The sequence below is a fragment of the Fusarium venenatum genome (assembly GCF_020744135.1).
Source record: "Fusarium venenatum strain MPI-CAGE-CH-0201 chromosome Unknown EDB82scaffold_1, whole genome shotgun sequence".
NCBI classification, from domain to species: Eukaryota; Fungi; Ascomycota; class Sordariomycetes; order Hypocreales; family Nectriaceae; genus Fusarium; species Fusarium venenatum.
The window spans coordinates 411,376-431,693 of NW_027072129.1; the positions used below are offsets into that span (position 1 = coordinate 411,376).

General features: G+C 45.9%; 9 protein-coding genes across 9 annotated transcripts; 6 read left to right on the forward strand and 3 right to left on the reverse strand.

Annotated features, from left to right (window-relative positions):
- Positions 1-291: 291 nt before the first annotated feature.
- On the forward strand, positions 292-2,235 carry EDB82DRAFT_454040 (cytochrome P450; the record flags this gene model as incomplete). Its single annotated transcript, XM_025732455.2, has 7 exons — positions 292-538; positions 593-899; positions 959-1,190; positions 1,250-1,543; positions 1,592-1,705; positions 1,756-1,919; positions 1,974-2,235. 7 exons carry the CDS (start codon positions 292-294, stop codon positions 2,131-2,133), a joined length of 1,518 nt encoding a protein of 505 aa, XP_025591378.2. The 3' UTR covers positions 2,134-2,235.
- A 1-nt stretch (position 2,236) lies between these two features.
- Positions 2,237-3,553, reverse strand: EDB82DRAFT_454043 (uncharacterized protein). Its single transcript, XM_025732453.2, has 2 exons — positions 3,038-3,553; positions 2,237-2,988 (listed from the first exon to the last, which is right to left on the reverse strand). The coding sequence occupies exons 1-2, from the start codon at positions 3,290-3,292 to the stop codon at positions 2,320-2,322; spliced, it is 924 nt and encodes a 307-aa protein (XP_025591377.1). The 5' UTR covers positions 3,293-3,553; the 3' UTR covers positions 2,237-2,319.
- Positions 3,554-3,653: 100 nt separating this feature from the next.
- Positions 3,654-4,700, forward strand: EDB82DRAFT_531382 (putative short chain dehydrogenase). Its single transcript, XM_065609236.1, has 2 exons — positions 3,654-4,118; positions 4,175-4,700. The coding sequence occupies exons 1-2, from the start codon at positions 3,839-3,841 to the stop codon at positions 4,690-4,692; spliced, it is 798 nt and encodes a 265-aa protein (XP_065465222.1). The 5' UTR covers positions 3,654-3,838; the 3' UTR covers positions 4,693-4,700.
- Positions 4,701-6,873, reverse strand: EDB82DRAFT_482165 (uncharacterized protein). Its single transcript, XM_025732451.2, has one exon. The coding sequence runs from the start codon at positions 6,819-6,821 to the stop codon at positions 4,803-4,805; it is 2,019 nt and encodes a 672-aa protein (XP_025591375.1). The 5' UTR covers positions 6,822-6,873; the 3' UTR covers positions 4,701-4,802.
- A 1,447-nt stretch (positions 6,874-8,320) lies between these two features.
- Positions 8,321-9,857, forward strand: EDB82DRAFT_542647 (uncharacterized protein; the record flags this gene model as incomplete). The annotated part of the gene is made up of 3 exons (XM_065609360.1): positions 8,321-8,355; positions 9,008-9,111; positions 9,241-9,857. The coding sequence occupies 3 exons, from the start codon at positions 8,321-8,323 to the stop codon at positions 9,855-9,857; spliced, it is 756 nt and encodes a 251-aa protein (XP_065465223.1).
- Positions 9,858-10,288: 431 nt separating this feature from the next.
- Positions 10,289-11,545, forward strand: EDB82DRAFT_421553 (NADP-dependent oxidoreductase domain-containing protein; the record flags this gene model as incomplete). The annotated part of the gene is made up of 6 exons (XM_065607599.1): positions 10,289-10,447; positions 10,512-10,590; positions 10,637-10,777; positions 10,834-10,947; positions 11,000-11,194; positions 11,250-11,545. 6 exons carry the CDS (start codon positions 10,289-10,291, stop codon positions 11,543-11,545), a joined length of 984 nt encoding a protein of 327 aa, XP_065465224.1.
- Positions 11,546-11,860: 315 nt separating this feature from the next.
- Positions 11,861-14,527, forward strand: EDB82DRAFT_482173 (fungal-specific transcription factor domain-containing protein). The gene is made up of 7 exons (XM_025732447.2): positions 11,861-11,993; positions 12,065-12,090; positions 12,141-12,484; positions 12,540-12,731; positions 12,787-12,925; positions 12,971-13,969; positions 14,020-14,527. Exons 1-7 carry the CDS (start codon positions 11,939-11,941, stop codon positions 14,461-14,463), a joined length of 2,199 nt encoding a protein of 732 aa, XP_025591371.2. The 5' UTR covers positions 11,861-11,938; the 3' UTR covers positions 14,464-14,527.
- On the reverse strand, positions 14,528-16,108 carry EDB82DRAFT_531386 (uncharacterized protein). The gene is made up of 2 exons (XM_025732446.2): positions 15,596-16,108; positions 14,528-15,547 (listed from the first exon to the last, which is right to left on the reverse strand). Exons 1-2 carry the CDS (start codon positions 15,890-15,892, stop codon positions 14,621-14,623), a joined length of 1,224 nt encoding a protein of 407 aa, XP_025591370.1. The 5' UTR covers positions 15,893-16,108; the 3' UTR covers positions 14,528-14,620.
- Positions 16,109-18,350: 2,242 nt separating this feature from the next.
- Positions 18,351-20,129, forward strand: EDB82DRAFT_454062 (uncharacterized protein). The gene is made up of 3 exons (XM_025732445.2): positions 18,351-18,705; positions 18,787-19,172; positions 19,225-20,129. The coding sequence occupies exons 1-3, from the start codon at positions 18,501-18,503 to the stop codon at positions 19,963-19,965; spliced, it is 1,332 nt and encodes a 443-aa protein (XP_025591369.1). The 5' UTR covers positions 18,351-18,500; the 3' UTR covers positions 19,966-20,129.
- Positions 20,130-20,318: the final 189 nt, after the last annotated feature.

Consider the following 20,318-nt stretch of genomic DNA (forward strand, 5'->3'; position numbering starts at 1 on the left):
CCATCCTGATATTCAGGTCCCACTTCGCTCTACCTTGAAACATTTCCATGTAGATCTCCCGACCTGCTCGTGATATCGGGATGAGCTTCATCTCCGAAGCACCGAATTTCCAAACACGACATGTTCATCATCGCTATATCGGAGAAAGATACTTTGGCAAAATACCGAGATTCCGTTCTATTGTCATATAAGAGAATAGAAAAAGCATCTTTAGTAAAAAAATAAAACCCGTGTTAAGTACTTATTCATTCCACCATTTCTACATCTTTCCATCAGTACTAGAACTACAGCATGACTTTTTTAGGGAACCCAACGGAAAGCATTCGCAATCCTCACGCAAATAGCTTCCAACTTTTAGCTAGTGTAGTAGTACTCGGGCTTCTACTGCTGGCTACCGTAGGAGCCTACCGCTTGTGGTTCCATCCCCTAGCACGTTTCCCAGGACCCAAGGCAGCAGCAGTGTCAACGTGTTGGCTATCACAAGCCAGCATTGGCAAATACGTCGAGGAACATTTGGAAGAGCTTCACGACAAGTACGGTCAGTTTGAAACCCGCGCAGTTTGATAGATGTTTCGACTAATGTGTGCGACAGATAGTAGCACTATTCGAATCGCCCCTAATGAGCTCCATATTCGAGACCCAGAATTATATGCAACTATCTACAGCCAGTCTACGACTTATTACAAGCCTGACTCTTTCTACCAGTCCTTCAATATCCCACATAGTTTAACAACAGAAGTCGATCCTTTTATTCATCGCAACCAGCGACGTACTCTCAACCCATATTTCTCCAAGCGGTCAGTTGAGCAGTTGAGCTCGATTGTGTTGAGTAAGATACAAAGGTTAGAGAGAAAGTTGCGACGAATGAGTGGGCCATTTGATGCACACGACGCAGTTAGGTATGTGATTTGGCCCAGGTGTCTATGTTCGATCTCGGTAACGAAATTATATCTTGCAGATGCTTGACTGTTGAGCTTATCTCGGAATTCGTTTTTGGAAGAGATGTCAACATGATAGAAGCCTCCGAGTACACGTTCGATGCCGAGTTCCTGGAAATTTTTGACATCGCATCAGCCAGTCAGCCGGTCTTGCTCTTCTACCCAATGATATCTCGACTCAAGTTCTTGTTGCCCTCGTCCCTACTACTTATTCTGGATAAGAAGCTGGGAAAGCTGTTGGAGCTTGGAAAGGTGAAAACACTTACACTACCTGAGCTGAGTTATTGTTAACCAAATTGCGAGTTCATCAGTGGGCAGAAGGCTGCGTCGACCATTACAACATCAAGACGAAGGGAAAAGAAGATACAGGCCATTCCGTTATTTTTGACAGTTTGAAGGAGGTCTCAGATGCCAAGAAAGCGTCAATGGCAGCGGAACTTCTTGTCGCAGGCTCGGACACCAGCGCCCTCACAATCACGTATGCGCTCTACCACATCACGTCGAGCCCGAAGATACTCGAGAGATTGTTGAATGAACTGAAGTTGGTGATGCCGGATTTGGAATCGCCGGCCGTTTTACAAAAGTTGGAACAGTTGCCTTTCCTAGTAAGTGCCGTTGAACTTCTTTGTGATTTGGTCTGACAGGATTTCTAGAGCGGATGCGTAAAAGAGTCACTGAGAATGGCCTGTCCTGTACCAGGCAGATTGCCTAGAATTGTGCCTGAAAATAAGCCGCTTATCGTGGAAGGAAAGCAAATACCCAGTGGAGTAAGTTTGGACCACTCCTAGTCATCAGATCATCATACTAATGCACCAAGACAATCATTGGCATGTCAGCTTATGGGATGCATTTTGCCAAGAGTATTTGGGGACCTGATGCCCACGAGTTCAACCCTGATCGGTGGTGCAGCGAAACAGGAGATAAGCTCGACCATTGGCTGGTTCCCTTTTCAAAGGGCGCACGATCATGCATCGGACAAAAGTGAGAGGTGTTTAACATTTGGAAACAACCTCGCTAATTAATTTTTAATTTTAGTCTAGCGCTTGCCGAAATTCGAATGGCTATTGCCGTTTTATTTCGGCACTTTGAGTTTAGTCTCTCCCAAGACGCGAATCTTGGCCAGAGATATGACCGTTTTACGTCCCATCTCGGCCGGCCGGGCTTACCTCTGAGTTGCAAACCTCGCAAAGAATGAAATCAACCCTGGAACTTTTGAACACTGTTCCATCTATCTAGCCATTCGTGCCTTGAAAAATAATCCTTTGTATGGGTTCACGAGGGCACCAGTTTTACAAAGATGATGAAGACAGTGTTGGAATTAAGAGTTGGGAAACTGAGTCAATAAATAAACTTGAACAATACAACAAAAGAAGAGTCTGAGTTAACCTTGCTTCTTTGAAACGTATCCACTTTGAGTCCTTAGGTAAGTTTCAAACGTTACCATGTGTGGATGGCTTGCTCTGAGCTCCTGGACGTTGGCACCGAAACCCTCATCCTGCATCCACTTGAACATCGCACCAATTCCCTTGACAAAAAACAGCATGAGCCGAGCAACGATCCCGAAAGTAACAGGCACATCCTGACCAGTCGTTTCCTCAAAGATTTTGGCGACTTGATCGAAAGTCAACTCATCGCCAGCTAGGGAAATGGCCTGATTCTTATATTGATCCGGGGACGTGAACGCCTGAGCGGCAAAGTAACCAATGTCTGACACAGCGATGAGTTGAGAAGGCTGGTCTTTGATTGCGATCTTCCAGCATGTCAGGAACAACTTGGATTGGAACCCTGGTTTGTAGTTGTCCATGAAACCAGTTGGGCGGAGAAACGTCCAGTTCATATTTGCCGATGGCGCTTTTTCGACCAGATAATGCTCGATGTCGTATTTGCTGGCAAAGTGCGGAACAGGTGTGCGGTTGTTGAATGACCGATCACCGCCACGGTCGACTGAGCCGTACACAAAGACCTTGACTTTGTGATTTATGCATTCGTCGATAAACTTTCTTGCTTGCTCCACCTCTTGCTCTGGTGTCTGCTGACTAGCGAGCGGATTCTAAATACATGGTCAGAAAACGACAGGCCTGCTAGTAATTTTGTCTTACCTGGACGAAATAAACCCCCCATACTGGCTCAGACACAACAGCCTTGGTGTTCTCGAAGATAGCGAAAGGACTATCAAGATCCCCTTGGACGAGTTTAATGTCAGACGACTTCTGAGCAAGCCTCTGGGCTGTTGAGGAGCTAGGATCTCGAGTGACGGCAAGAATAGTGAAGGAAGCCTCTGATTGTAAAAGGTTGTCAATGACAGCACCACCCTGATTTCCAGTGGCCCCAACGACCAGAACTGTTCGAGACATGGTGGTAATGCGAGAAGAAGGATACAGTTATCGTAAAGACTGTTCTAAGATTGTCTTGTCCAAACTGCCTGATATTGAAAAGTCCTGTTATTAAGAAGATTGGTGTGCGTTGAATGATGGCAAGAGAATTATTGAAAGAAGCGTACAGTAGGAGGACTTATACTTGAAATATCGTAATGAAAAAGCATCCGAAGTAAGTCGTAACCATATCTTGATTGAGTTTAGCTCGCCGGACATACAGGCGCTAGAGATCGTCGGCCGAGATGGCAGTTGAGCCCCGGCCATCACGAACGGAATTAACGGCCGAGCAATTGTGGGGACAAGGCATCCGAGCCAGTAGCAACGCTAGATCGTCGGACTTCGGACAATAACCTATGTCGCTTTCTCCCAATATGCTGTAGACATTCAGATATAAATATTCGCTATCCGGCTACCAGAAGTAAAAAATGCAAGATTGAACAGCAATCATCACTCGACTCAAACTTCATCTTCTAACAATACTATCTTATCCAAATATTCTTATACACAAGCAACAAGCTTAACAAAATGGACGGACGAAAGCTTGTACTTGTAACCGGTGCCAACACCGGTCTCGGCTTCCAGATCGTCAAGGCTCTCTGCGGCTCCAACACTGATTACGAGGTGTTGGTTGGAGGCAGATCTATCAAGAAAGCCGAGCAAGCCATCAAGACCCTCAAGGAAGAGTTTCCCTCCAGCCATCTTCATGCAATTCAAGTCGACGTTGAGGATGACATATCTATTTCCTCCGCGTTTGAACATGTCAACAACAAGTATGGAAAGCTTGATGCTCTTATCAACAACGCAGGTGAGTTACATCTTATAAGCAATACTTCTACAATACTGACAGGTCTGAAACCCAAGGTGCCCAATTTGATCAACAACGGGATGCTGGCAAGATGTCTACAAGAGACATTTGGAACAAAACCTACGACGTCAACGTCACGGGAACTCATATCTTGACCTGGCATTTTGCCCCATTACTCCTCAAGTCCAGCGATCCCCGCCTTATGTTCATCGCTAGCGGCACGTCCTCTCTTAACACATCTCTCGATCCTAATTTTCCTGTCAACAAGCAGCCTGCCAAGGGTTGGCCCAAGACCTTAACTAACTTCGACTTGCCTGCATACCGAAGCAGTAAGACTGGAATGAACATGATGATGAGGGAGTGGGCCAGACTTCTTGGTCAGGATGGCGTTAAAGTCTGGGCAATTAGTCCTGGATATCTGGCAACCGGCCTGGGTGTTGGCCAGGAGCAGAACAAAGAACAAGGCGCGATTGATCCTGCGATTGGGGCTGCGATTGTCAAAGACGTTTTGGAAGGGGGGAGGGATAGAGATGTGGGCCAAGTTGTATCACGACAAGGCATCCAGCCTTGGTAGTAAGCAAAGCTGCCAAGATCACTGTTCCGATTTCAACTTGAATAAATACCGCCAAGCTATTCAATGACAACTGACTTCTATGCCTATATCCTGTTGTGTCTAATCGATCTTCAAACATCTAACCCGGTCAACACTTCATAATGAGAAGCATTGAATAGGTCATTGAGATAGTCCCAATTGGTTTCGGTTGGTAGCTGGGTATCACCCACTTTCCAGTTCCATTTCTCAGTTCCATTTGATGATGTATCCGTGTTGCCCGCGGATGGTAACGTCCATATATCAGCCGGCACATTCATGCTGCTGTCGCTTAGTTGCGCTCGTAAGTACGAAATGGTAGGTTCAAGTATTGAAAGAACCTTCGATCGAGCCCTCGCGCCATCCTCTGCCTGCTCATTTTGAATCACCATTCCAGCTCTTTCCAAAAGAAGTTTTGTACTTGTCTGATCAATGTTGAATCCCTCCGTGGTCTTATTCGTTGCGTAAGCAACAAGACACAATGTAGTTACACCAAGCAAGAAATCATGCCAGGTGATGCTCTTCATAAGCCACGTTTCAGTATCCAGCTGGCCTCCTGGCTTACACTCCTCATAAACGCGTAGGAGATCTGTCACAAGGGCGGATGACGCGGCATAGCATTCTCGGATGCTCTTGTCTCGGAATTTGATAATGTGTGGCCGATGTAGAACGCAGAGAGATTTGTAGTATACAAACGAGACACAGAGACGAGCTACAATCAATTGAGGATGATCGGTTATACAAGCTTCGATTCGCCGCGGCTTATATGGTTTCGGCAGGGTGTCGTATAAATGTTTTAGTTCAGCGTCCAGAGATTCGATGTCGTTTTCTTCTGCCTCGTGTGAACGATTCACCAGAACATGTTGAAGGATCTTATCAAACACCGTCATAAATCTGTGCTTCAGGATACAGAATGTGACGCTGGTCATCTCAGTATCTGGTCGTGAGTCAGGCAGTCGATTAGTGTATTCGTCAAAGTCGGAGTCGAGTAAGTTTCTTGGAGCCTGTGTGTCCGAGATTGACAAGTTGATTCTGCATGGCAGGCCTAAGTGGAACGATACCAGAAGATCGAGCGCTAAGAACATGCTCCATGCCCTGCGTCGCATCTCTGCAGCGAAGGGACTCAAGTTTGGAACACCGTTCTCTCTGTGGTATCCTGAAACTGTAGCGATATGGGCAAGCATGCTAAGAATGCTAGCCGAATCTGGAGTCACTTCTAAACAAGTGATGTAGTGGGATTGGGCGTACATCAGGAGTGCTTCAAAACAAAACGTTTTGGGGCGGAAATACTCGCCCAGAACAAGACATTGGGCAGCAGCAACTGTAAACCCATGACCTGGCACCTCGATTTCTCTACCTGTCCGAGTCGCGTTGGCGGCCATGAACAGCATTGAAAAGAGTATCGATATCCATAGTGGCGATGCTGCAGTAGGGTTGTCCCAAAATGCCTCATACTGCCTCCGAAATTGTAAGGAGTGTATATATGGCGTGATATGCAACCGGACTCGAAAGTATGTAGACAACAGGCGGTCTGCATCCCTTCGCGAGGGGAGATGATTATTGAGTACTTGCTCGATACTGAGATCTTGAGAGAGACCAACACCGAACATGACGCCGATTTCCATTCCAGCTCCTAAGGGAGCATCGCTGCCATTTTGATCATATTTGTCATCATCAATAAATGAATCGAGCGTAGATCTGAGAGCTTGTATATCATCCAACATGGCTGACCAGTGAGTCGTGCCACTTCCGGCCTGGTAACAAAGGTCACCAGATGAAGAAGGTGACGCATCTGTGTTTATCGCGCTGCTAGGGTTTTGTGACAATACAGCAGATGGGGTGGCATCCTGGGCTCCGGAATTCGTAGCTGTATGTTGTTTCGCAAGTAACCCAACGAGGTGCTCTAGATGTTCAAGGCGCGCCTGGGCCTGGGTGCGGTGGACGCGGTCGCGTCCCAGATTAGTAATGGAAACTTCGTAGGTGCATGATGTGATGTCTCTCCTGCGAACACAGCTGCCGCAGGGACTTTCACGATCACATTTTAGCTTCCTTTGACGGCATGATACACAAGCCAGTCGATCCCTACGTTTTGTTGGTCTTGCAGCAGTCCTCATGGCTTTGTGTAGGAGATATTCGATTCAGTATGAACTGCCGAACAGAGTTGATTTTTGTGAGGGGGGTCGGTAATTGGGTCAATGTTGTACTCGTCACCATTTTCCTGGGGGCTAAGCCATAATAGCATTAGCTGGTGTCAGCTAATATCTCAATCATCTAGTCCACCGTATCAGCTCAGTCAGTTCGATAGCTTGTGGAGCTATAACCTAGCTGATAGAGGCTAGATTGAGTAAAGAATGACACTAAGAGGAGTTAGGCTAGTCGCTGGCTCCACTAAGCTACCAAGCTTACTTAGTTGAAAGTGTTAGGAGAGGAGTATACTATGTGTGTAGGTATGTATAGGGTAAGCTATAGCTCGAGGATTGAACGCGGCTGGTCGAAACGAGTCGTGATAGAACATGAAATATTATTGCAGCAATTTGTTACTATTGATAAGAGTAGAATATCTCGAATATATTAGTAGAAGTTTATTTTGCATCTCCCCGACAACAACCGCCATGTTAAATGTTCACTAATTTTGTCCACACTGTCTGTCGCCCTGGTCTGCAAACACGACGATAAAGCTTTGCACGTCCATTCATGATCAGTATTTAACCAACGTCGCATTGCTGCTACTACTGTAACCTTTGCCACCATCATCACGCTTGCGCTGCTGCATCCATACGGTTACATCTCTGTGTTGGAAGACGAAAAAAGTGATAAAGCCGGGGAACATATCTATCCATAAGACGTATCTCGCATCTAAGGCCACCCCTGGAGACCAAGTGTGAGGTCCTGAGATGAAAGAAGTTGCTCTTTCAAGGACTTCAACTCCTCCACGTCCCAGTTCGACCAGACAAACTTGCTTCTCAAAAAATCAGCTTCGGGGCTAACAATCCAGACTGCAAACGAAGCTGGCAGCTCGACTGTTGTGCATATTAGCTCAGTTCATTATCTTCCTTGTGTAAAAGCATCAGACTTCTTAGGTAACTTACTATCATCAAACGGGAAATCTAGGTCTATGCCACCTTCAGAACTTTTCTTATGCATGTCTGTCCGGATGACACCTGGGTGGATGGTGTGAACCCGGACATGCGGGTTCTCAAAAGCGAAATATTCCATCATCCTGGCAGCTGCCATCTTGCTCACTGCATATGCGCTGTTCTTGGGCATTGGAGCGATATGACAACCGCTAGTTGACACATGTACAAATGTCGGGTTCTTGGAAGCGTACTTGAGGAAAACTTTGGAAAGAATCAATGTTCCTTTGACGTTCATAGTCATTCCCTTGAACCATTCCTCCACGTCTGCTTCCGCCATCGGCTTAGTGTCGGGCAAGTAGCCTGCGTTGCTGATGAGTATATCAATTTCGCCGAAAGCTTTCGAAACGCCCTCGAATGCCTTATTGACCGCAACTTCATCACTGATATCAGCAACCGATGTATGAACTGTTACACCAGCATGGGCTGACTATATCCCTTGCTTTGTCTGCTCCAAGCTTGAAACAGTGCGTCCGAGAATGGCAATCTTGGTGGCTCCAGAAGTTGCGAATGCGTGGGCTATGCGAGAACCGATACCTGAACCACCACCTGTGATGAGGACAACCTTCCCAGCCGTGGAGACATGGGGAAGTGAAGGGTCGATACTGGGATAGGAGGTGGTGTGGAATGTTTTTGTATAAGATGGGAATGCCATTGTTACTTGATAGATAGATTATGCTTGGTAATGAAAGTTGGAAACCAGCAGGAAGGCTGTCAATGAAAAAAAAGCAGTGAGGTGCTTAAATGTGTATGAGCGTGACGGCAAGAACTAAAAGTCACCGGACTTATCGAATTGGTCAATTTTAACTCCAGAGTCCTCTGCCAGTAAAGTTAATTATCTAGGATGGATCATATTCTGTCTCAATATTGTACTGTGTAGATGTTATCCAATTGAAATTCAAGACGACTACCGAGGAAATCACCGATCAAGTTTAGTGCGCGTCAGCCAGTTGCATTAGTGTTAGATCCACAGCCAAGCATACATAGACGTAATAATAATGGATCTGGCCGTGATTTAAAAACCGATATCCATCCCGTCCATCCCCCCACTTGGACCAACACCAGTGAGCAAACCGTCAGCCAGTTGCAGATGACATCAACACAGCAAGGATGAACAACCCAGAAGAACCAGAAGCAACCCAGAGCAAGATTGTCATCTTACCAAGGGATGGATTGGTTGAATTACGTGATGTGCAAGATGATTGGACTGGCGTGACCAGCTGGCAGGAGAGGAGAAAACGACAGAATCGTCTGAGCCAAAGAGCCCGTCGTAAGATTCAGTCATTTCTTCCATACAGTAACGAGGTCTAACATATAGTAGGACGAAGACTGAAGAACCCCAATGACACTTCTAACTCGCAGGTGGCCAGCCTGGAGGACAATAACCTTGAGGATCAAGAACTCGGCGACGGTCATCTACTCTTGCGTAGTCCTGCTCATATTCAAATTGCTCGAAACTGGCAGGCTCACGCTTATGGACATTACTTGGTCAGGTCCCCCAGTCCAACACTACTTCAGACCTTGATCCGGGTTAATGCGCTTAATGCAATTGCTCGAAATGCTCAGAAGATTGGCATCCCTGTCTATGCTTTATGTCGAGATGAAGCAGTATCTCCTTTTAGTCTTCCAGGCCCACTACCTGTGGTGCCTACTGTTGCAATAAGTCCCGGAATGTTACGTCCAACAGAATTGCAAAAGACAACAGTTCATCACCCATGGATAGATGTCTTACCCCTCCCCCGTCTACGAGACAACATCATCCGGGCCTTAGCTATTGAATGGTTCGACGAAGATGAAATCTGCTTAGAGGCATTTCACCCTTTTGACCAATGCGAGTCAGAGCAGAAACCGGCGCTACTGATTTGGGGCGAGGCCGATAATATTCGCGGCTGGGAAGCTAATATCCCCTTCTTACGGAAATGGGGATGGCTACTTGCAGGGTGTGATGAGTTGTTTGAGTCGACAAATGCTTGGCGTATGCAACGTGGGGAGAAGGCATTAAATTTTGGTACGTGATGAAGATTAGTTATAATAAGCCTAGAACTAAAAACAGTAGTAGTTGTTCATTGAATGCTAAAGAAAATGGTGGCACTAGATAGGTTAAACACACGGGCTTCAAAAGAACCATAGCAGCCAAAGCGTGTGTGGCATATAATTTCGTCACGATCGGCCTTTACGTCAATGTCTTGCAGTTAGAGTTAACCCTAAGGCTCCTTGATCCACATTAGGCAGCGGATTTAAGATGCGGAGTTAAAGGACGGATTTAATTCTCAAAGTTCCACTTGGTAATGGCAAGGACTACAGCACATCATATTGAAAGCTATAAGAGAATCACGGATTCCAATGCTTGGTCTCAAACTCACAGTCAGATATCTAAAATCGACGTTCAAACAAGCTTCTTTCACAAGTTATCTTTTATCGCCTTTTCATTTCGTTATCAATTCAAAATGGTTAAGAATCTTCCCTTCGCTGACACCGTGGTGCCTTCCCCTGGTTTTGGAGCCATGGGCATCAGTTTCGGTTTAGGAAATAACCTAAGTCTTGAAGAAGCTGAGCCAGTGTTGCTCAAAGCAATTGAGCTTGGCTGTACTTTCTGGGACACAGCGGTGCGTTTGAATTCTTTGATTCGTTTTGTTATCCAACCTGTTATACTGACATGTCTCACCTTAGGTTGTTTACCAGGCCGGCGTCAATGAAAAACTCTTGGGGGACTTTATTCGAAAGCATCAAGTTCGCGACAAAGTATTCAGTAAGTCATCTATCAGCTATTATTAGAGTAAAGCTAACGCCAGTAGTTGCCTCCAAGTGTGGTTTCGATTGTTTTGGTGACGGTTCAGTTACCAACTCTGCATCTCACATCAAGACATACATTGATGGCACGATTGAAAGGCTTGGATTTACTCCCGATCTTTATTATCTCCATCGAATTGACCCAAGTGAGTTTTGTTGACCTTGATGCCCTAGTTTCGGCAATTAATAACCTGTGATGCAGAAACACCCCTTGAGGAGTCAATTGGTGCGCTCGATGAGATTCGCAAGCAGAATAAAACCAAGTACATCGGCTTGTCAGAGTGCTCTGCTGCAACTCTTCGAAAGGCCAACTCTAGTAAGAATATTATTTCTTTTAATCATATGTTATCGACTAAAACCTGTTATAGTTGCCAAGATCGATGCCCTCCAGGCCGAGTACTCTGCGTTTGAAACACTGCACGAAACCGATGGCCTCATCGACACTGCTAGAGAATTGGGCGTTGCATATGTTGCCTATAGCCCCCTCGGTCATGGCTGGCTAGTTGATGATTTCCCTTACCAGAGTCCTGAAGATTTCTCTGCTAATGACTTTCGTCGCGGATGTATGTGTCCCATCAAACTCACCTAGTATGGTTTTACAAGACTAATTCATCTTAGCGCCAAAATTCCAAGGTGACAACTTCTATCATAACAAGAAGATCGTTGAGGAGATCAAGAGGCTTGCTGTCCGAAAAGGTGTCACATTGACCCAGATTGCACTTGCATGGGTAGCGGCTCAGGGATTTATTGCTATCCCAGGAACAACGAAGCCTGAGCGCCTGGAGCAAAATTTTGCCTCTAGACATGTTGAGTTGAGCGACGAAGAAAAGAAGGAGTTGCGGCGAATTATCGATTCCACAAAGCCGCAAGGTAACAGATATGGTCCTAGTCACCAGGCTATGGTAGGCCATTAGTAGTTAGTAACTTATATATATCTTACCTTCAGCTATGCTTTCATATGGGTCTCCTTCCTCAGCTATCGTCGCCACCACGGACCAGCATCTTTACCGGTCACCTTCCTGGTACTCAAAGCGGCCAAGAAAATCGTCAACACATACTTTTCGGCATGGGCGGGACAACACGGTAAGATTGTACAAAGTGTACAAAGTGTAGAGAGTAAAGAGACTCATGGTATATGACGAGGACATTTCATTGGTTAGCCAACCATGACGTCATTTATTATATAATCTTAGCAGCGAAAAAGTTAGATAGAATTATCGCGCACTCAAGCTGAAACTTCCTGATTATTAACCAATAACATCTCAAGAGTCTAGGTATAAGGTACCGGATCTGCTTTCCAGTATCGTATGTCTAATATGTCAAACGATCTTCAGTACCCCAAGAAAAAGCGTTCTCGAACTGGTAAGCTGATCTTGCCCAGACAATGAGACTTTTTAGACATGAGAAACAGGGCTAACAATAAGCTCGGTCAGGCTGTATTACTTGTCGGACAAGAAAAGTAATGCCATGCTCTTACTAGGCTGATATTAAACGACTGATTCAGAATAGGTCAAATGTGATGAAGGCAGAGACACTTGCGACAACTGCAAAAGTCTGGATTTAGAGTGCAATTATAACCGCCCCGAACGAACGTTGAGATCAAGAAGGGGTAAAAGAAATCTCCGTTCATGTAACGGCTGTCGGGTAGCGAGATGCAAATGCCTTGGTAGTACAACCGGGCGACCTTCCTGCGAAAGATGTCGCCAGCAAAAGCTACACTGCTCTTTTGAAGATCTTCCTCACGAAAATCCATCGGCAAGACCCGTTGAAGTCGTTCATCAAGAGCCTGACTCTATTGATCAAAGCTTAGAAGAACTTTCCGTGAATGAGCAAGACCACAAGCCGTTAGGATGGTAAGTAGTGGCAGGGATTATGTGTCGCCCAAAGGGTCATGCTAATGCTCCCAAGGCTGAACCACCAGGATCTACCGGATACAAAACATATCAAGATCTTGATTGAGCAATACTTTCAAAACATTCATCCGATCCGATGTTTCTCTTTTATTCACAAACCGACTTTCATGCAGAAACTGGACGACAAGAATGCGTCTGCTTGGCAAGGTAATGCCTTGTTACATATTATGTGCACACTGGGAGCTCAGTACGTGTCTAGTGAATCAAGTTAAACACAACTCAAATGACTGAACGTGAAATAGATTCTTCGCCCTCAACTACAGCGATACTGTTCAGCAGCTTCCTTCGACTTTCATCCTGAAGGTTGGTTCTAAATGGGCGAGCACCGCGGAACGCTTACTTCTTGGGAATACAAACCATATTTCTATCAATGGCTTGATGGTAGGTTATTTTGGGGATTACCTGAAGTCTCACTCACTGTCATAGACCGCCCAATTGCTTTACGACTATGCCCTTCGCATGGCTAACTTTACCCAAGCCTTTGTGTTCAGTGCCCTAATGGCTCGGATGACTCAGGCTCTACAACTCAATCTCGAATATTCTCCTGATCTCCTGGATCAGTCACCAAACACCCTATCAGCCACAGCTCGTGAGTCTCGAAGACGATTAATGTGGAGTTGTTATGTCACAGATGTGCTTTGTAGCAATGGAGTGGAGCAACTAACATTGATCTTTGAGAAAAATATCAAGATTCAGTTGCCATGCAATGAGCGAAACTTTCTCCACGAGAGGCCCTCAATTACCAGGACACTCAACGGCTCACCTCTAGAGTTTATCCCTCCGGACCAGCTACCAGCGGACATTGATAATAACATGGGAATACTGGCCTATCTCATTCAACAGCTTGAAATCAGAAGGAGGGTCCTATGGTATATCAAGCATCTGGATATCGCCAAGTCACCATGGCTTCCCGACTCAGAATTCGCACATTTAGACCGGGAATTACAGACTTGGTATTCATCTCTCCCTCCCAGTCTTCAGTTCACAACTTCCAATATCTATATACGCAAGGAGTCCTCGCAGCTTGGGACACTTTGTTTCTTTCACTGTGCCTATCATCAGACCATGCTGGACTTTTATCGAATCGGAACCCCAGAAATGTTCAAGCTCCGGTCACCCTTCAATTTCCCTCCTGAAACACACGGCTTTCAGAGACATCTGCAACACGCACTATTTAAGGAAGCACGGACTTTGGCTGCAATAATTGCAGAAGCGGCACAGCATGGTCCCAGAATGATTGGGGATACATGGTTACCTACCATCGCCTACGAGAGTAATCGTGTAATGCTGTTCTATTTGACTCAAGTGACTGATCCTTTGGGCATCAACAAACGGAATCTTGTACTCAGCACGATCCCATATCTGCAGAGCAATTTGAAGGCTTTGAAAACAATGTGTGCAACCAATAAAATGGCTGAAAGTCTTGTAAGTGCCTATTCTCATGCTTGAACCGATACTGATATCCTTCTCAATAGTATCGTGGGGCTGAAAGCATGCTACAAAAGTTAGGTGTAAACTCTAACATCATCTTGCCGCTACCCAATGTCATCCTAGATGATCCATGCCTGGCCTTCCCGAACAGGGAGTCAGAAGTGGAGCCTCAAAGAGCAGCAGATTCAGATCTTCATCCCCTTTCAATTTTCCGCATGGCTCGCAAAGAGATTCCCGAGGGTCACCTTCCCGTAATACCGGTGCATAGTCGTTCACTAGATACTACAGACGCGAGCGTACTACCAATCATGGAGCAAGCACCACGGATGGATGGGACCTTTGAGGAATTTGGTCACAATCTGGACATGTTCTTTATGCCTGACTTAGCGCGAGACTGGCAAGTTGCAGAAATGCTCCTTGAATCTGGAACCGATGGCGGTGGGCCAATGTCATGGACAGGGATGTCACAAATGGGGGGATATCCATGAGAAATGCCTCAATAAAGTCCAAGGTTTGCATAGGAATAGTTCAAAGTCATAGATAACTATAAAAAGCACCAAACTGACTACATTATAAGGCTCCTGTGCCTAAGTTCATCATCAATCAAGAATCTTCCAACTCCATGACCTTTCCTTACAAATGTTCCTACTCGGCATCCAAAGGGCATTTAGGTGGTGTGTCGTTCACTTGAATTCCGCCACGCTTTTTCTCGTGCATGTCAGGAAATGGCAGCTTCCATCCACCCTCATCCACAGGTACAGACAGCCAGAGCCTCATGAGATGTCTTTGTGGCCGTAGTTTTCCATTCTCATCTTTGGCACCCGGCTCATAATCTTTATAAGCTGTACGAGCGTGGAATACATGCTGGTTGCTGAGAAACTGTATGTCGCCAGGATCAAGAATCATGTGTAGTGCTTCTCGCTTACAGGTATCCTCGAGTACCTTGATGGCATGTAGCTGAGCTTCGGAGAGTGGAGGAATTTGAGCATCTGGTCCAGTGTTGAAGCGCCATAGCGACGTGACGTTGTTGGGGTCAAATTTGCCGTATACACGTGGAGTTCCTTCTGGATCGTTCTCGAGATAGAAGACAGCGGTACGCATCCAGGGCTTCTCGCCGTCCGATACCTCGCCCTTACGATCAGCGTACCAGATGGGCTCGCAGAACAATTTGGCCACATCAGGGTGCTCGCGCTGTAAGCAATTAAAGATATGATGCTGAGAGCATATATCAGACTCTCCACCCTCCATGGACTTGGCAATACAGAGAAGCCCGACAATATCCCCGGAATCAGTGTGGAAGAACTGCCGGGCATTGGTTCGGTAGATACGCACTCTGTCCGTGCGAGTTGAGTCTTCACCGAGATCCTTGACATGGCCGAGAACATGTCCGCGACCGTTTTGGCTTACAAAGTAGCCCAGATGTGTTCCGAGGCCCATATATGCTGTGGCCGACTTTTGTAAACCCCATTCCTGGACCGGCAAGTTCTTGAACAGCCAGAAACCTTGGCCATCAACAAGTTTTTTTCGGAGCTCCTGCATGTAAGCAGCTAATTTGGGTAATCTAAACAGATCCTTAAAACGTTAATACAAGTTACTTCGATGGCGCACAATGATACTGACTTTCGAAATTCCTGTCAAAGGCACTTCAGATTCAATGAACTTATCTGCTGCAGCCCCAATCTCGGCGATCTCTTGTTCCGTAAAGGCATGCACCCACTTGTCAGGGCTCTTATTATAATCATCTGGTTTCCATACCGTTGGCCCTGTGATCTCCTTAGGAAACTTGTCAAAAGTTTGAATAGCAGAATATAGTGGCTCATGCTGGCCAGATGTCTTGAAGCCGTCTGGAAAGACGGTCTTGTCAACCTTGGTGGACCCGAGCGATGAGACCCTGTCGTCGACTAGGCCTGGAGCCATGATGTAGGGCTTTTAAGTTTGGATGTGGGAGGATTTGATAATTAGGCAAGGGCAAGTTGGATGGCAGACTGTTCCGTCAGATTCCAGCACAAGGCAATTGGGCCAATTTATAACTTTGACTATCTACCCAAACTAGCGCCTAATCGATTGTGTGATTCAACAACATTATTACATGATTTGAGATGTTCTTCTTTTGTAGTATATTCCACCGTTTAGAAGCGTCGTCGGCTGGGTCGGCTGGGTCGGCTGGAAACCCCCCTGTCTTGTACCTATATACTCCCAGGATTTGAGGGTTGAGTCACTAGATAGTTACACACAATCACAATGATTTTATCTAAGATCGGATGTTGAAACGAATATGGAGCAGGAATGGCTGCTAGTCCCATTGAAATGGTGGATGGCCTTCCTGAGTCTTTTTCTTATAAAAGCTCAATTTTTAAGAATAATTATCCGTAGTCTCGGCTGGATCGGTCGGATCGCTTGGAGATTCTTAGCGTGATGCGATTACGCTATCACAAAGACAGATGAACATCTTATTGGTCGCCGATTATAACTTCAACGTGACACTAGCGCGTTGCGCTCCTGACTACAGGGTATCTTCATGTAATAGAATAAGTGGTTGGCCTTTGGAAGATAACCTACTGTATAATTATTCTAACAATCGGACGCCCGGGAGACTTTGTCGTATCTGACGGGGGGTATTTCGCTCATATCAAATCTGGTTGCACTTCTAAAGATCTTTCTGATTCAGCCGAAAATTAAAAACTCAAAGCACCTATCAGTTTCTTGCTTATCGGCAGCACTATTTAGCATGTCCAAACGATTCCATTTGGACATCGAATAGGCTGGAGAACCTTATCACTCTTGGCGATGATTATGATGGTGCGTACGATAATACGTCGCCCAACTATCTATATAAGAGTGATGAGGGTGGCGATGACTCAGAGACAGAAGATATGTTCAGGATGTCGGCTAATGGTCTGTTCATTCACCCAAGAGCAAATCCGAATGAGTATAATCGGATTGGAACATTCTTTTCGAAGCCTTTCTGGGACGGGGAATGTCATTCTTTAACAAAATTAAACATAGAACAATACATCTTGTATAAGATCACCTTATAAAGTTTTCCTCTGGTTACTTAAATATGTTCTCATTTTCGAAGATGCATTGTAGCAGAAGAAACTGGCAGCTATACACCGTTCGCTCTGATAGCACTAAATCCTGTGGCGGTAGAATTGGTCGTCAGTACATGGACGCTGGCGGCAAATACTACTGCATGCAACTTGGTCGTATCAAGGTCCACTCCACACGGAGCATGAAGCAGCCCCCGGATTCCATGGTTCAATGAAGGAGCATGGTCTCATAGGTCGGTCGGGTTGCTTAATAGGGCTGTGCAGGGCTGTGACCTGGGCGCTGATAGACGTCTCTCTAATTCGCCTAACTCAAAACTGGGTCTATGACACACGGAATAGTCTGGGGTTTCCCCTTACACGGGTGCCAGGACGGCTTGTTGGAAGAGAAGAGTTTCTTGACTATGCTTCAACTATTGGATCCTAAATACACGACATAACACATGTGTGCTGTCTTGATATTCACCTTGTTTACGAAGTGACTCGGTGAACAGAGATGCCGAACCTTGTGCTATTGCGCATATCAATCAAAGCGTTACAATGGTCTATCAGTGTTGCAATGCTTAGGAACTTTGGTTATACTTATAATTCCGAATGCAACGTTATGCTTATGCCGTCGAGTAAAGGGGCCACAGTTTTCCCTTCCGAAGGAGCCGGTTCCTAAACATGCCAGAACTCAAATATAACAGCGTAGCAGCTGACAGTTGCAGGATTTACTGTGAGTAGATCTTATACAAGAGGAGAAAGACCTCGAGAGCGTTTGTCTATGTCTATTCCTGGCTATGGGGCTGAGTAGTATGTAATCATACGATATTACATCAACTCGGCAAATTCTAATGAGGTTGTGGAGTGGGAAAAGCGGATACATGCTGCATCATAATATTCCGAGCCGCTGCCAACTGATCCTTAAACGAGATTAGACTAGTCGTATCAGCCTTGTAACACGCGCACTCGCCTTGTCCAGGCCCATTAATTCCGTCTAAAACCCGTTTGATAGGCTGGCTCTATACTGCTGACGGGCATCTTATTTAGTCGTAGAAGATCGAGAATATCTGCATGTATAGATTAAGTATATATGCGGTCGTTGTTTATTTGTTCTCTTCTTTAGCTAATTGCCATGAAACAAACTACGGCTTTTCTATAGATACCGGTGACGGCCTTTGCAGGCTTTGTATAATTAATGGCTAAAAAATGGGCCACATGCAAACATACTTTACATCGCGGTAGGGTTGCAGATCCGTCCTGAGTAAGCGCTAGAATGGGAGCCCTTGTAGGAGGTTGACAACGCCTTGTAAGGCTTGGCACTTCATGCTTCTTCTCTGACGTCTGTTGCAACATGCCTTGAATATCGTGTATAAATGACAGTTCTGTTTCCATAGTGTCCTGTTATTATCAACCAAGTGTTCTCAACCTACCCTTCTACTCTCTTTTAAATATCATCATTCCTTTATAATTACATTCGTTCATTCAAAGCAACAATGAAGTTCAACGACATCGTTCTTGTAGCCCTTGCGGCTTCCACAGAAGCATCCCCTCTTGTCAGCGTTAGCAAGCGGGAGGAAGTCTGGGACAACAAGGACACGTTGTGTAAAAGAAGTACCAAGACCCCGGAGGAAGCCGCAGCTGTGTGGGAAGACACAGCGGCAGGCGTACAGCTGGAGCTTTTCATCAAGGGGCACTGGGGTAAGTTTGTTCTGTTCTTATGGGGGAAATCTGGGTAGTGATGACGGCTGGACAACCGAATACTAATGCCCTTTCTAATAGAACACCAGAACTCTTGGCTCAAGAACATGGAGAGCACTATCCAGGATGGAAGCATCTCAGGACAATCCCCAGCCAATGGTTGTGGAGCTCTCTCGGGCACTTGCGCACCGCTGAACGACATGTCTTGCGATGAGCAGTTTGACAAGTTTGGAGCTGCGCCTCTTGGCAAGATTTCGTACTGGATTTTCAAGGCTGCCCAAGGAGCACGCAACAAGCTCCTGGGAATGAAAGACCAACTGACAGAGCAGACAATCATTAGCAATGGACAGATTGATCAAATGGCTGTGGACTTTGGAGGTGATAGCGATGGCGGAGCACATGCTCTTACCTGGCTTGCGGCGGCTTCGACCATGGCCAATGGTTTGGGTGGTCTTATCCCTGGAGCCGTAAGTTTCAGCCTTATCAAGCTACAAAGGAAATAGCTAACACTCAACACAGGGTCCTGGTATTGCGGCTGGCTTTGGATTCCTCGGTGGTCTCTTCTCCGGCCTGGCATCTGAAGCCGAAGGTAACGAGGTTGATGCAGCCGACATTAAATCCGGTCTCGCTAAAGCCTACGAGAAAGCCCAGGGCAAGATTGACACTGTACTCTCCCTTGCCATGGGTGGTGGGTCCAACCCCGAAGACTACAATGTCCTTCCCGCACCTGAATGGGACACCTATGAGACCAAGGTTGCAAAGTTCTTCAACGGAGGATGGTGGCTTACCGATGATGACGCCACGGCTGTCAACCTGGTCCTTCGATCTGTTGGTAACAACCTGGCTATGAAAGTTGCAAACTCAATCATGAAGTCAGCCGGAATCCGTCTTGTTGCCGAACAAAATGACAAGTTCAAGACAGCGGAGGATTGCGGTTATGCACCGGGCCGCCAGTGGATGGAGCTCAAGGATGGTCAATTCTACTGCTTCTACCTCATGCGAGGCGGTAATGATCCTGAGGATGTCGACGATGTCATCTACGAGAAGATGGCTGAGCATGGACTTGGTAACCGAGAGGCCTACTACCGTTCCGTTATCGACTGTGCTCTCAACGGCGGAGGAGAGGTAAATGCAGGCGAGAATGTCTTTGGCGAGATCCCACGATGCTTCTTTGATCTTCCCGCCAAATTCGTCAAGAGACATCAAAACTCATGTGGATTGCTGCCCTGTTACTCCAACAAGGAAAGTGACCTTGAGTAAAGGATCTAAGGGAATGGAGAGGGCTTTATCTCTAGCTGACAGTAGCCTGTATACCGTTTCTCGCCTTGTATCAACAAAGAAATCTTGGTACACTTCGCTTCTATACATAGTACTTATTCTATCTATTTATTATTTTCCTGAACATGAATCATCGGGTATCGCCTTTCTCCTTTACATTTTTAACCTGGTTCTCAAATGACGCTATTGGACTACTCTCGCCATTTACACGTCCCTTGTCATGCCCTAGACTTGAAATCACCACGTTGTACGTAACACGTGAATCAGTTAGTGTAAAGAAGAATTTATATGTTATCTCTGCACAGATACGTAGCCTCATTCCTGATAAGATTAGT

What these genes read in the sequence shown, in the direction of transcription:
- EDB82DRAFT_454043 (XM_025732453.2), bottom strand. Translation starts at nt 3,292, where the DNA reads ATGTCTCGAACAGTTCTGGTCGTTGGGGCCACTGGAAATCAGGGTGGT. An exon ending in GGGGGGTTTATTTCGTCCAG is followed by an intron (nt 2,989 to 3,037) that starts GTAAGACAAAAT and finishes CCATGTATTTAG; the next exon opens with AATCCGCTCGCTAGTCAGCA.
- EDB82DRAFT_531382 (XM_065609236.1), top strand. Translation starts at nt 3,839, where the DNA reads ATGGACGGACGAAAGCTTGTACTTGTAACCGGTGCCAACACCGGTCTC. An exon ending in TGCTCTTATCAACAACGCAG is followed by an intron (nt 4,119 to 4,174) that starts GTGAGTTACATC and finishes CTGAAACCCAAG; the next exon opens with GTGCCCAATTTGATCAACAA.
- EDB82DRAFT_482165 (XM_025732451.2), bottom strand. Translation starts at nt 6,821, where the DNA reads ATGAGGACTGCTGCAAGACCAACAAAACGTAGGGATCGACTGGCTTGT.
- EDB82DRAFT_482173 (XM_025732447.2), top strand. Translation starts at nt 11,939, where the DNA reads ATGTCTAATATGTCAAACGATCTTCAGTACCCCAAGAAAAAGCGTTCT. An exon ending in GACCACAAGCCGTTAGGATG is followed by an intron (nt 12,485 to 12,539) that starts GTAAGTAGTGGC and finishes AATGCTCCCAAG; the next exon opens with GCTGAACCACCAGGATCTAC. An exon ending in ATGTGCACACTGGGAGCTCA is followed by an intron (nt 12,732 to 12,786) that starts GTACGTGTCTAG and finishes AACGTGAAATAG; the next exon opens with ATTCTTCGCCCTCAACTACA.
- EDB82DRAFT_531386 (XM_025732446.2), bottom strand. Translation starts at nt 15,892, where the DNA reads ATGGCTCCAGGCCTAGTCGACGACAGGGTCTCATCGCTCGGGTCCACC. An exon ending in CTTTGACAGGAATTTCGAAA is followed by an intron (nt 15,548 to 15,595) that starts GTCAGTATCATT and finishes TAACGTTTTAAG; the next exon opens with GATCTGTTTAGATTACCCAA.
- EDB82DRAFT_454062 (XM_025732445.2), top strand. Translation starts at nt 18,501, where the DNA reads ATGAAGTTCAACGACATCGTTCTTGTAGCCCTTGCGGCTTCCACAGAA. An exon ending in TTTCATCAAGGGGCACTGGG is followed by an intron (nt 18,706 to 18,786) that starts GTAAGTTTGTTC and finishes CCTTTCTAATAG; the next exon opens with AACACCAGAACTCTTGGCTC. An exon ending in GTGGTCTTATCCCTGGAGCC is followed by an intron (nt 19,173 to 19,224) that starts GTAAGTTTCAGC and finishes CACTCAACACAG; the next exon opens with GGTCCTGGTATTGCGGCTGG.